This window comes from Saccharomyces cerevisiae, chromosome VI, assembly GCF_000146045.2.
Source record: "Saccharomyces cerevisiae S288C chromosome VI, complete sequence".
Lineage (NCBI taxonomy): Eukaryota > Fungi > Ascomycota > Saccharomycetes > Saccharomycetales > Saccharomycetaceae > Saccharomyces > Saccharomyces cerevisiae.
The window spans coordinates 123405-137371 of record NC_001138.5 but is presented as its reverse complement, the minus strand read 5'-3'; the positions used below and the strand labels follow the sequence as shown (position 1 = coordinate 137371).

General features: G+C 36.9%; 4 protein-coding genes and 1 non-coding gene across 5 annotated transcripts, besides 2 other annotated features; 2 read left to right on the top strand and 3 right to left on the bottom strand.

Moving 5' to 3' along the window:
- Positions 1–214: 214 nt before the first annotated feature.
- On the top strand, positions 215–2851 carry MSH4 (MutS family protein MSH4; the record flags this gene model as incomplete). The annotated part of the gene is made up of 1 exon (NM_001179963.1): positions 215–2851. The coding sequence occupies one exon, from the start codon at positions 215–217 to the stop codon at positions 2849–2851; it is 2637 nt and encodes an 878-aa protein (NP_116652.1).
- Positions 1287–1387: an origin of replication (ARS605; Autonomously replicating sequence on Chromosome VI; activated early in S phase in ~27% of cell cycles; inactive during premeiotic S phase).
- Positions 2852–3075: 224 nt separating the features above from the next.
- Positions 3076–5562, bottom strand: VTC2 (vacuolar transporter chaperone; the record flags this gene model as incomplete). The annotated part of the gene is made up of 1 exon (NM_001179962.1): positions 3076–5562. The coding sequence occupies one exon, from the start codon at positions 5560–5562 to the stop codon at positions 3076–3078; it is 2487 nt and encodes an 828-aa protein (NP_116651.1).
- Positions 5563–5868: 306 nt separating this feature from the next.
- RUF20 lies at positions 5869–6311 on the top strand. The gene has a single exon (NR_132173.1). It is a non-coding gene; the product is annotated as an RUF20 (non-coding RNA).
- Positions 6312–6390: 79 nt separating this feature from the next.
- Positions 6391–7038, bottom strand: SEC4 (Rab family GTPase SEC4; the record flags this gene model as incomplete). The annotated part of the gene is made up of 1 exon (NM_001179961.1): positions 6391–7038. One exon carries the CDS (start codon positions 7036–7038, stop codon positions 6391–6393), a length of 648 nt encoding a protein of 215 aa, NP_116650.1.
- A 423-nt stretch (positions 7039–7461) lies between these two features.
- Positions 7462–13893, bottom strand: BLM10 (proteasome activator BLM10; the record flags this gene model as incomplete). The annotated part of the gene is made up of 1 exon (NM_001179959.1): positions 7462–13893. The coding sequence occupies one exon, from the start codon at positions 13891–13893 to the stop codon at positions 7462–7464; it is 6432 nt and encodes a 2143-aa protein (NP_116648.2).
- Positions 9301–9621: an origin of replication (ARS604; Extremely inefficient ARS on Chromosome VI).
- Positions 13894–13967: the final 74 nt, after the last annotated feature.

Below are 13967 nucleotides of genomic sequence, written 5' to 3'. Positions count from 1 at the left end.
TTTAGTCTCCTCTTTTCTGCTATGAACCAGTTTATTATTTTTTTTTAATTCGCGTCTTCATTTCCTTTTCAAATCCCGAACGTACAGCTTTCATACATATAAGGCATCAACGAAGAATAGCAAAAGAGCAGTTGGATTTTACTTAAAGTGAAACATATAAAAATAACTAGTTATAGCATTGAAATCTGTAGCTGATCAACGCAAACTATATGCAATGAGTGAATCTAATCTATCTAGTTTTATCAGTACAAATTATTTCAATTTAAGGTCGGCGGCTAATTCTTCAAACTCTATTTCGAAGCCAAGTACGAAAAAGAGTATCAGGAACCAAAAATCGCCAACTAACATAAGTAGTTGGGCTCTCAAAAAGAAAACGCTACAAATAGCAGAGACAACATGGGAAAACAATGAAAAAGATTCAACACATAGCCATTACTTAATGACTGGATCAATGGCCTCTAGGACCGCAACCTCCTTAAGTCGATACAGCACCAACGCTTCACTCCTCGGTCCTAGTATTGACTGTGTTCTTTGTTGCATATACGAAGTGCCAAGAGACATAAGTACGCGGATTGGGTTATGTATTATCAACTGTAACACGGGACAGATGTATCTTTCAGATTTCATGGATTCACAAATTTACATTCGTGTAGTTCATAAACTCCAAATTTACCAACCTACGGAAATACTGATTCCAAGCAGTTCTCTAGCTCCAACAGTATCAAAATTAGCGACAATGATAAAATTTAATGTGGCCGAGACAGTTAAAATTGAAGAGGGTTCACGAAAGTGCTTCAATAGCCAAGATGGACTGGCGGCGATTACAAAGTATTTAATGGATGATACAAAAAAGGACTTGAAAATCGAGGAGATTATAGATAAAACGTTTGCTCTTTGTGCTGCATCTGCTGCGATAAGCTACATGGAAGAGATTATATCCAAAAGCAGCCGAAATTTGAATGCGTTTCGAAAACTACGTATACAGTTTGAAGGAACAGAAAATACAATGCTGATTGATTCTAAAACCGTCAGAGGTTTAGAACTTGTAGAAAATAAATTGGATAAGAATGGCATATCACTATGGAAGTTCTTGGATACCACGTCCACTAAAATGGGACAAAGATCACTTCGGAACAGTATACTGCAGCCATTAACTGATAGGGGCAGTATCGAAATGAGACTAGAGGCCCTAGAAGAATTGAAAGCCAATGATGACCTTCTACAAAAATTAAGGCTAGAAATGAAATCATTGCCTGATCTAGATAAGTTATTTTCAAGGTTATTATGCATTAATCATTCTGCAATAAAACCTGACCAAAGAATTAATTACGTTTTGTTGCTAAAGGAAACTTTACAAAGCGTGAAGTCATTGAAAGACGCACTTAATGATCAGTTAATTCAAAGCCGTTTAATTAGCGAGACCAAAAAAATATTCAATAATGACGCAATTATGGAAATTGAAAAATTAATTAATAGTTGTATAAATGAAGACTGTGTCTGGGCATCCTCAGCTATACAACTACTTAACCAACGTTCATATGCTGTGAAAAGTGATTCCAATGGGCTTTTGGATGTTTCTAGACAAATCTACAAAGAGGTAAAAGAGGAATTTTTTCGTGAGGTAGAAGATCTTACCGCTAAAAACAAAATCAATTTAGATCATAATTACGATTCTGCACGAGGCTTTTATCTCAGAATAAAAAGACAGGAATTTACCGATGACGTCGCTACACTTCCAGACGTATTCATTTCAAGAACAATAAAAAAAAATTATATTGAATGTACAACCCTAAATATAATAAAAAAAAATGCGAGGTTGAAGGAAGTTATGGAAGAGATTTTACTTTTAAGTGAAGAGACAGTTGATGAACTGCTCGATAAAATTGCAACCCATATTTCTGAACTATTTATGATTGCAGAAGCAGTGGCTATCCTGGATTTGGTTTGTTCATTCACATATAATTTGAAAGAAAATAATTACACAATACCGATTTTTACAAACAATCTACTAATTCGAGATTCAAGACACCCACTACTTGAAAAGGTACTAAAAAATTTTGTCCCTAACACCATATCAAGTACAAAACATAGCTCCAGCTTACAAATCATAACCGGATGCAACATGAGTGGAAAATCTGTTTATTTAAAACAAGTTGCCCTTATTTGCATAATGGCCCAAATGGGATCAGGTATACCGGCACTTTATGGGTCTTTTCCTGTCTTTAAACGTCTACATGCAAGAGTCTGCAATGACAGTATGGAATTAACCTCATCAAATTTTGGTTTTGAAATGAAAGAAATGGCTTACTTTTTAGATGACATAAATACAGAAACACTGTTAATTTTAGATGAACTTGGTCGTGGTTCAAGCATCGCTGATGGGTTTTGTGTGTCTTTGGCAGTAACTGAACATTTACTTCGAACGGAGGCAACGGTATTTCTTTCTACACACTTCCAGGACATTCCTAAAATAATGTCTAAGAAGCCAGCAGTTTCCCATCTTCATATGGATGCAGTCCTTCTCAATGACAATTCTGTCAAAATGAATTATCAGTTGACCCAGAAATCTGTCGCAATAGAGAATAGTGGAATAAGGGTGGTAAAAAAAATATTCAACCCGGATATTATTGCAGAAGCGTACAATATCCATTCGCTTTTGAAAATTGCAAAAGCAAGGACTGAAAACGAAGATTCAAATGGCGTTGTTGATCAAAAGACCATAAACCAAATGAAGAGAATACACAATCTTGTAGCGATATTGAAAGAATGTGCAGGAAATGAAAAAGAGCCCTTGACTTTAGGGAAATTAAAAGAAATAAACTCCGACTTCATCGAAAATTTTGAAGAATAATTTGGCTTTTCCGCTTAGCTTAAAACTATAATCCATTATTTCTGTACAGAGTTATCAAAAACCGGAGAAAATGATGTTTATGTAAATGCATTGATATTTATGAATGATTTAAAACTTCCCCTTAAATGTGATTTCTAAAAGTAAGCAATTGTTAGCAGATGATAATTTTTTGCTACACATTACAAACATAAAAACACATGGTCTCAGTAGATAGAGTACATATTCTAATCACTGCTTGGCCCCATTAACTTGAATAGATAATTTTGAAGTGGCCTTAATACTTCTGGTATTCTTTCAGGAACTTCTAAATTCTGTATTTGCAACTCTTGACGAGACTTTGCTGCATTTCTAAACGCCATAACAAAATTAACCACTAAAGTGACAAATAAAACTATAGAAACCAAAACTGGACCAAGTGGTGCATCTAGATGTTGACCGCTTCTTTGTTGAATAATATCAACTCTTTTCATATAAATGGAATAGGACCATAAAGCACAGAATATCGTTAGACCAAAATATACGTATGCCATGTAGTTAGCCAAAGTGGGGTATTCGGCTTTCTTCACAGAATTATAAATTGAGAACGTCAAAACACTCAATAAACTGGTGACACTTAACCATCTGTTAAATGTACGTTCGTTGGCAAGCCAAACCTTTGCCTCCACGTTTACAGGACCAGCATTTTTTAACAAATTTAATGGTTTTTTCACACCAGGTGGCAATTCAATTTCTTCTTCTTCAGAATCCACCCCCATTAACTTTGGATCTCTACCGGCCAAAATTCTCAAGAAAGTGGCCTTGGGTTTTCTTCTCCGAACTTTCTTTGATCTTTTCGAATGAGGTTCTTGCTCAGTTTCCTCATCGGATGAACCGTCTGCCTCCAAATCACCTTGAGAGGTAATACGCTCATTTTCCTCTTGAGATACCGGTACTGCTGCTTGATGTTGAGGCTCTTTTAAGTTGGAAAGCCTTCTCATTCCATCAATTTTCTTTTGTATCTCTTTTTGTTTCAACAGTTTTTTCTTTTCCTCCTCATATGCTTGCTTAGGATCCTGTCTAATATCTGTTTCCAAATCTGGTAACCAAAATGGTAAGATATCTAATTTTTCATCATCTCCATACAATGATGCCACACCTTGCACAAAGATAGAAAACTTTGGAATTTCTTTGACCAAATGAGAATTTGTCAAATCGTTCAGCCATTGACCATGCTTTTTAGGCAGTTTTACATTAGAAATCATAGAACTGGCAGACATCGAAGAATCTAATGAACTTTTCACTTTAATTTCCATTACTGAATAAGGAAACTTAGCATACTCGCCTCCTCTCAGGAATTTCAAGGGATTTGCAACATTGGCATCAATATCAGTTCTATGCCAGGTATTAGGGTCTCTAATTGGACGCTCTCTGTCGAATGAATCCTCCTTGATGAATACAATATTAGAGTCAATGGTTACTCTTATCTTGTCATCGCCGGGAATCTGGAAAGCAGTTCTGGTGTAAACAGTTCTAAAAACTGGTTGCAATTCATTCTTGATAATAAAGTTTTGAATCTCAGAGAAATCTTCTTCTAACCTTTCCAGGTCTCTCCCTGCCGTACCACTTTCTTTTAACTTTTTCAAAGTTTGTTCTTTAAATTTCTTATCACCTTCGAAAATAAACCCGTTAATGAATTTTTGTTTCAATTGCAATTTAGTTAGATCAAATTCAGACTTCCCAGTGGCTTCGTCTTCAATAAGAGTTTTCTTTTCCAAGAAAATATCCGGCTTATCAGATAACTGGCCAGTCCACCTTAATCTTAAAGTAGGTGCTGAATTTAACTTTAATAACTTGTCGTTATATAATTCAAAATGCTCATTGTCAAAATATAGCGTGTTGATTAATGGATCGAAGGAGCGCGCTCCCAAGCCATGTTCTACGCTACTAGTGGAGCTCGAACTACCCACAATTTCATCATTATTTGATATATCTGATTCGAATCTATTGACCAGGTCATCGTTTTCGGAGGGAACATTGGCGTAGACCAACACGGGAAGATGTCTCAAGATTCTTGTTTTGACCTCCATTAAGTTGTCATTATGAACCCAAAATTTAAAGCTTCTGAAATTCATGTCTATGTCATTGCTGACAATGCTAGAAAACTTAGAAGCGCTGGCTAAGGGTTCAGATGCAGTGTTAAAATTACTTCTCAAAATGTTGTACAAAAATGAAATACGATACAACAATGGGGAATATTCTTCCGAATGGGAAGGCAATTCCTTTAATCTAACTTCCAACAAAGATTTAACAGATGGATACTTTGGATATAGCTTGTCATGTTTCTTAACAATCTTAGCAAACCCAGTAAAGTTCAATCTCTTAAAATTGTCTAATTCGGTAGACTCGCTTAACAGTTCCTCCAATACACGTTGGAATGCATCAGCGTCCAAGGCCTTTATGGCTGCTTCCGTATCTGTTTGTTTCTCCAGATGGGACAATCTCTCCATCAAGTTATTGTACTTTTTTAGTTGAAAACCATAGACTTTTTCAAGTTCCTTATCCAACTCTTCCACAAACTTGGATTCATCTGAATCGTCCCAGCGTGCTTTCTTATCGTTACTTCCATCCTTCACGCTATCTTCCTTCAGGAATTTTTTCAAGCCCTCATAATTAATATAAGAACCCTTCCAAGGAGGATAAACCTCATTAGCCAACTTCACTCCAAACAGCATGTCAAAAAAGTGTCGTTATGTTGAGGTGTAGTCGTTCTTTCTACTTTTTTTTCTAAACTCTTTTCGTCTATTTTATCTGTTTATACCTATGCCTCTTTCCCAGTAATTCGCTTCCGATAGAAAAGATAAGACGAAGAGAGCCTGCCTTTTTTGAGGTCATAATAGGATGGAAAAAAGTTGGCAAGAAGAAAGAAATGACTCTTAATGGGTAAGATACCAATTGCTTAAACACTCCATAAAGCGAATTTCGCAGTCAGTATCTTTCTGGAAGTGCTATACCGCAGTGCGGATTCATTTCCAAGCAGCACGTGGGTTTTTTTTTCGAATTGAGTGATTATGCAACCATACAGGAACCTTACATAAGCGCAAGTAGTTGAATAGTGGATTCAAGAAGCAAAACTTTACTACCGGTAAAAACATTAGAACGAAATAAAAGTGCTGAATCTTAAAAGTAAAATATATACTTGGATAAGAATTCCCAGGGAAACTGGGAACCTCGTTTTCCTGTTGCACTATTTTTTAGATTCTTTCTTGATTTTTTACCAATCGCCTGATGAAAATACCTTCCAGAGCAGAGAACAACAGTAGAAGTATGCTGAAAAAGTTAGTGTGAGAAGTTTGAATTGTTTAGATAATATAAAAGTGACATCTAATATGACTAATATAAAAATAGTAAGTATGGTAATCAAAAAAAGATACAAACAATGTATATATATAAAGGAAAAATAACCTGCGAATATTGAGAAAAAGGGAAAAAAGAATCAAGCGATTTATAGCTCTAATTCCAGTTCACGATTAATTCTCAAAGAAGCAAAAATCTTCTTTTCTTCAACAGCAATTTGATTTAGAACTGTTTCCGCTCCCACTATTGATGCTAATATTGCCCTCTTTACCGTTACCGACGCCAACAAGCTTGTTACTGTCGATTTTTTCTTGGATTAACTTCGCCAAGGTGAAAAAAATCTCGTTGACATTGTCATCGTTCTTAGCACTGGACTCGATGAATGGTATACCCAGCTCCTTAGCCAAGGCTTCACCTTGATCAGCTGTTACCACTCTCGTCTCCATATCGCTCTTGTTACCAACCAACAGTAGCTGTGCTTCATCGTTCGCATGCTCATTAACGGTTTTAAACCATTGCTTGATATTAGTAAATGTTCTCTCGTCTGTCACATCATATACAAGAATGATACCCATAGCACCACGATAATACGCTGTGGTGATTGTCCGGAAACGTTCTTGACCAGCGGTATCCCAAAGTTGCAGCTTTACCTTCTTACCGTTGATATCGACAGTCTTTATTTTGAAATCAATACCAATGGTGGTGATAAATGACGGGTTAAATTTGTCTTCAACAAAACGAACCAATAAACATGATTTCCCAACACCAGAATCACCAATCAATAAAATTTTCATAATAGAGTCATAGCTCTTTCCATTACCGGATGAAGCAGAAACAGTTCTCAAGCCTGACATGTTTATCTTGTTATGTTTATATTCTTTCTGGTGAACGATACGCCCTCGTGTATATACAGTATGTCTACTTTTTCTCCTTTTCTTATTCTTCCAAAAAAAAAAGTTCCTAGTTTATTTTCTTGGAATTGCAATAGGTTGGAATAATGGATCACTAAAAGACAAGCTATAGTGGGTAATTCAAGTTTCCAGCTTCCCTAGAGGTAGAATGCTTTGTTTGGTATAACGTTTCCCTGCCGTTGATCATTCTCAGTGGTGAACTTCCAGTTTTCCTCAAAATTGATTTATTACCCGGCACGCAGCCGTGATCATAGTTACACTAACAACTTACTTTTAGAGTAAAACTAATCAGCAGATAGCTCCAGCTATTTGTTTAGATGTACATATATGTCTAGATATGTGCTTAATATCCTATACTAATATGAATCAGGCATAGTAACTTCTCCATAGGACACCCTCCAGGTCTTCCAGTTCCTCCGTATTGAAAGATGCTCTATCGAACTTCCAAGTGTCGGCCCTCACCTTCTTGAACTCACTAATAGTATTTTTGGCAGCTTGTCCAGTCATACCACTAGTCCTGGCCCACGAGGATAAGTTGCTTAGTTGCTTGGGTATCCATGGCGGTAGGGGAAAAACATAGGGGAACGCTGATATAATAGCTCCCAAACCCAAAACGTTACCATGAATCTTGATATCCGTTTTGGATAACTTTTGTCTTTCTTTCGACGTGTATTTGTTGACGTCGAGACCCTTTGCAAATCTCTCGATTAAACTCAACAACGGCTGTTCCTCTTTCCAGTTATGGACGATATCAGACAAAATGGATGCCGCACGAACTCTCACCTCTACAAACTGTTCGTTATACAAATTGCTGACAACAAATTCCAAAATTTTGTTCTTTTCTTCCTCAGTAAGTTGAAGCAGTTCCGCTGATAAAAAGTGTTGGATGAAAGCTAGCTGTAGTTTCGTTTGGTTTGAAGATAGTGCTACATTTGACGAACAAACATAGTCAACAATGGCGGCAACATGGTTCTTTCTGATCGGCATATAGCCCAAGCCGGCATACAATCGAACAGGATCTAAACTGGCAAGAGCACAAACATCTTTATGTTTCACTAATCCGATCAGAAATGGTAAAACATAATCGACTAAATATGGAACTAACAAAACTTTATTAGGCCCTCTCGCCATTTCTTTGATCCAATAAAATATTGTGGATGTCCTGTAAAAATAGTCTGTCTTAATAAATTGTTGAGGATTCAGGCCGACAACGGAATCTTCCAGATTTTTAATGATCTCAAACTGCTTCTTAATATAGGCATCCACCTTTTCTGGGACGCTTTTTAATGGTAACCCTAATCCATCTGGATCATTCCGTTCTGCTTCTAATAATGTGGTTGGATCTGAAATTGACGGATTACTTTGATTTTGAACTAAGGTCGTCAATAGTTTAGCGACAGCCTGGCGAACCTGATCGTATGGGTGATCAAATACCAACTCATCAAATAGCTTACCAACATCTGGGGCTCTAAATTCCATGCTCATCAAGATACTTCTTAGCATGTAAATTTTGGAGGTTTGATGTGTGGCTGCATCAGATTCACGGTCAAACATGCCATCGGCGTTGATAAAATGGCAAAAAAAAGTTTTAGACCTTCTTAAATCAACGACTGCAGGCAACCACCATGCCAAGGTGCTCCAAATTTCAAATGCGTCATGGTTCAACTCATAATCTAAACATTTGGCTAGGAAGTTTTCGATAAAAGTGTCACGTTTGTCCAAGTCAGAGACTGACATAAACTTACTCCCGCAAACTAAGCCAGCCACTATCTCGACAGACATGATCATCGAAGCCTTATCGTCTTTGTTATAGTAGGATTCACATAGCTCAAAGAGATCCGACATATTCAGTTCGCAGAAACCAGATGATATCAAAAGGATTACTAAAGAGAAAAATGACACGTTACCACTACTAAAAACACCCCTAGTTTCATTATCTTGGACTAAATTCATTGTAACATCTCTCAGGAATTCTCTTGTCAATAGATGACCAGCTGTCTTGAGGACTTCCAGTTCATTCTCACGTAAATTGAGCTTTAAAGCTTTCGGCGACATGACGTACATAAGCCTTCCCCAACATAGCCACCCTACATACGCCCTCAAATCGATAAAATACTTGGGGTTATCAAAGTTATTCATTTCTTCAGTAAACGTTTTAGGGAAGCTTGTGGTCGAAGTGTCCAGTATTTCCACAAATGATGGATTGAATTCATTCTTATAGGCCCTGGTGATGTCATATTCATAGTCAGAGAGAGATATTATCTTGTTGCACGTCGACAACAATGACTTTACAACCAAATGTATGATTTCGGGATGTTTTGTGGAGATTTGGGAGATTATTGAAAATACTGCTCTTTTATCGGGTTTGCTTTCGAGGTTCGATTGGATTTGTGTAACAAAACGTAAAATGAACATTCTTATCTTCCACCCCATATCTTTTTCATTATCTAATTTGTCTAAAAGTTTGTCCTGCAAATCCACTAACAGAGAGAGGTAGTACTCACGCTTTTTCTTTTTGGCAAGCTTTACCGCTTCAACTTGCAAATTAATAGTACCATCAGGAGGTGCTAAAGGTAAGAAAGCTTGATCGGAAATGACACATACACTAGAAGGAATCTTGATCCCAATCACTATGTCAGTTAAGATTTTATCTGCATACATACCAATCTCTAATTCATTCACACGACAACATTCAATAAGCAGAAATATCAATCTGCCGATGTCTTTATAATCCGTCATAAGCTTCCTATGGATTTTCTTAATTAACAAAACATTTAAAATAACTTGGATTTTCATATAATCATGATCCTTAATCGCTTTCTCTAATGATGGAATAATTTTATTGATGACTACGCCATATGACCCAACTAATTGTTTCATACAGTGTACCAAAGTTCCCTGTGCTGGTTTATAAATATCAGGATAAAGGGATGTCGCTAACTGTATGATGTCAACTAACAATAGGTTTTCCAGCTTGGAAGCTTTTCTATTTGTTGAATGTAATAGAACTCTACTCTGGTGCAAACTGTTTGCTCTGATTGCAAAATTGGTTCTCGTGAAGGGCTCATTTACGTGTGAGAGAGATTGAACGTTTTCTAGGAAATCAACGTCAATGAAGGCATTTGGGTCTTCATTGAAGACCGTTTCTTGTCCCAGATCTGTGAACCAAACTTTCAATCCGTGCAATAGAATTTGGAACATGTTGGTGTTGTTTTCGAAGTTTGTAGATAAAAAAACATAGAGTTTGTGAAAGAAATGTCCAATGCGCGCTCTAACTCTGTGGACTTGTAAATATTGTGGGTTTTGTAACTTCTCCTCAGTGGTATTTCCGAAGTAATAATTACAGGTGTAAATATCTAAATCCCTGAAAGCTAGATCCGAACTCATAGCTGAATTGTCCGTGCCATGCGTCCCCGCGATAGGGGTATTTACACCAGATGGCATCTCAGACACTACTTCTTCATCAACAATTAATTCATCCGGAAACTCATCTCTTAACTGCACAACATCGGAAACTCCTGCATTCAGCCCTGCTTCAATGTCCTTACTCTCAATATAGTCTTCATCATCCTTGCCAGAACGAATTTGTTCAATATCAATATCCAGTTCTTGAGGGTCACAATTATTTTCGCGTATATTCTTTAATAAAATCAGTTTCTCTCTGTATGATAAGTTTGATTGCGTCCTATATTTGTTAAAATCTGGATCAAAAAGTAAACTTGACCCGGAAAGCGTATGTGTCATAACTAAAACATATTTTTGTATCATATCGCCATATTCGGAATCATGTCTTGGAGCTTTCATCAGTTCTTCTACGTTGTTAATACAGTATTCGGAAAGGCTTTCTAGAATGCTTATGGATAAAGTTATCTCGTCACTAGAAGGTACGTGCCACTGAAAACTCAAATGCTGTTTATCAAATCTTCGAGGATCGAACTGTAGTCCTCCCCATCTGTCTTTTTCCGGAATCTTAGAGTCCTCTGGGAATAGACGACAATCAGTTATTTCGGTTGTACATAGAGTTGCTAAAGCACTGTGAATAACAATAGATGTGATAACATCCAATGGCGGGTTAGTGACGTTGTCGTATAAATATTTCATGAATGTTATCAACTCATCGCTATACTCCAATAGAGATTCATGACATTGCCTTAAGACATCATTTAGTGCAGTTAAGTATAAAACTAACTTAACATCCCTCTGTTGAATCTCTGAAGTACTTCTTACAGACCCGGCGCCTCTTTTGATTTGTTCTTTGATATGGAATAAAAGAGTTCTGACCAACTCTTTACTCAAACCATTATTCCTTCTTACTAAAGCCGCTAGTGGGATAGTAACTAATTCATAGTTTGGATCCTTTTCCTTGAAGGAGTCATTACTCCAGAAGTTTCTCTGTAATAAAGAAGCAAAATAATTAAATATTTTATCGTCCATAGACTCTTGTAAAATCATAGTTGTTTGGTTTATTTTAGTAACCAAAGAGTCCTCTAAGTCTACATCAACCAATTGGAAAATTTTTTCTACGTATACTTTTAGCATACTTTGAAAAACTGTAGTGGAAGCTTTGAAAGCGTTATTTAACAGTTCATCATCAACTCGGAAGGTCTTTGAACTTTCGCCACACTTAATATGATAAAAATGTTGTTGAACTAAAGGAAGAGTATCCGATTCAAACGATATATAATCGTCCTCCCCAGTGAGGTCTTGGATAGGAATGAAAGCGGCTATAGATACAATACCGTTGATGAGGTTGCTTGTCAAATTAGTATCGTTCATATCAAGTTTGGAGACCAGCATCGAAAGGACGTTTGTTATGTGCACGCGATATAGCTTATCCATCACAATAAACCGAATTACTCTTGTAAATTGTTTCAAAGAGGAAATGATTCTGTGTCTCGAATTGATAAATTGGTCAGCCAGCGTATCGTACAAATCTATCAGTATTTTGTCATAAATTAAATATGCATTTGAAGGATCCAGCTCTAACAGATATGCGAAACAAGAGATGTAATAGTTCGCAATATCAGGATTTTTATTCTGTGAACCCAGACTGATAATATTTAAGAATATTTCAACTATCTCTTCGTGACAAAAAGAAGTTAAACATATCCCATTTGTGACGCCCCTAGCACAAATATCTTCTTCATATTTGACCCTTCCGTGGTAAGACTTTATAAATGCATGAACGAATTTAGCATTTGGCTTGGTCCAAAACCCATTATTAGAGGGATGGATAAATGTTTCGATTGCTTTGGCTAAACTTACAAGTTTTTCAAAAAACCTATCTTTTTTTGATCCGTTTATAGCATAAACAAAAGGCTTCACTGTGCGGGAATACGAATGTATTTGACCGTCTGTTCTAAGATGGCCTTGTAACCTATTGAACATAAAAGTCATTTGATCATCAGTAAAAATCCCGAATTCTCCAAACTCCACTCCAACTACATCCTTTTCATGCTCGCTACTCAAAATCTTATTATGAACGTCTTTGGAAATTGACCCAACAAAATCATACATGTGAGTGTCGATGGCCACGTTTGCGCTGACTGAGCTCCAGATGCTATAGCAAAACGGGAAATAATCGATGATCTTAGAATGGATATGATAATGATAGGGCACAACGGATGTAACGATAGGCATGACAGCCATCATAGTAGATGGTGCAAGACTAGACAACAGAAAATTCATCGTATCAACTAACAAACTTTCCTTTGACTTATCGAAAAATGGTTTTGCATTATGTGCATGCTTCAAAAGTAATCTAAATAACTGTAAATCTTCCTTTGATGATAATTCATAACGAGCATAGTCGGGATCTGGATAAGGTAGAAATTCGCACAGGAAATTGAGCATGATTTGATGATCTAGCAAAAGACCTTGTTTTTGCAACAGTTCAGTGAAATTTGTCCTATCATCGTCAAGGCTTACTAATCTTTCGAACATATCGACATGCATTTGTCTATACACCTTTTGGCCCTGAACAAGAGACAAATAATAATAAACTGTCGCTAGCGACTTTCTTAAAGCTACTGGAAAATCAAAATGTAGACAATTTTTGAGCTCATTAGTCCAATGGTTTACATTCACAATAGTAGCTGATTTAGCTGTGATTTTTCCGGTAGCATTAAAGTCGGGGCCTGCTAAGTCGAAGTATTCATCCAATTCGTCCTCCAGGCCTTCCGCATCGTCATAATCAGCAATATCGTTACCAAGTAAGTCATTCTCCGCTGTGTTGTTAGATAACCTGAAAAGATCGGTTTTAAGAGCTAAATCATCCACTTCTTTCTTTAAATCAGCCAGATCTTTACTGGAAATAGAAATCAAACCTTGTATATCTAATGAGCTGATCGCAATATAAAGATTAACTAAGACATGGCACAAGTATTTCGCTTGATCTTCATGACTTTCAGTCTTATATGGTAAGAACTCTTCAATAGGAAATTCAGGCCTCACGGATCTGCTGAACCAGCGAGATGATGGGTCATATATATTCTTCATATGCTGGGCCCTGTCACTAACATAATCCAGCGTATAATGCTGTAGCCTTTCATTCAAAAGGGAAGTGGAATCCATGCCATTGAACAGTTTTTGGTCCTGTAGCGTTGGGGTAGCAGACCTTGCTCTTAGCGGAGAATGTGGTCTTCCGTCTGCGGCATATAGCCTAGACTTTTTACGTTTTATCTCGCCCTGAGAAGAACTGGGCCTTCCTGGACTTCTCTCAAAGCGCTTCAATTGGGATAAGGTCTTGTTAGTAATGGGAATGGGTGATTTGATATCATCGTCATTGTTAGCGGTCATTGGCGGTAACAAATCGAAAAATTAATGTGCAAAGCTAGCTAACGAACAATGATAAAGTTTATGTATGCAAATAC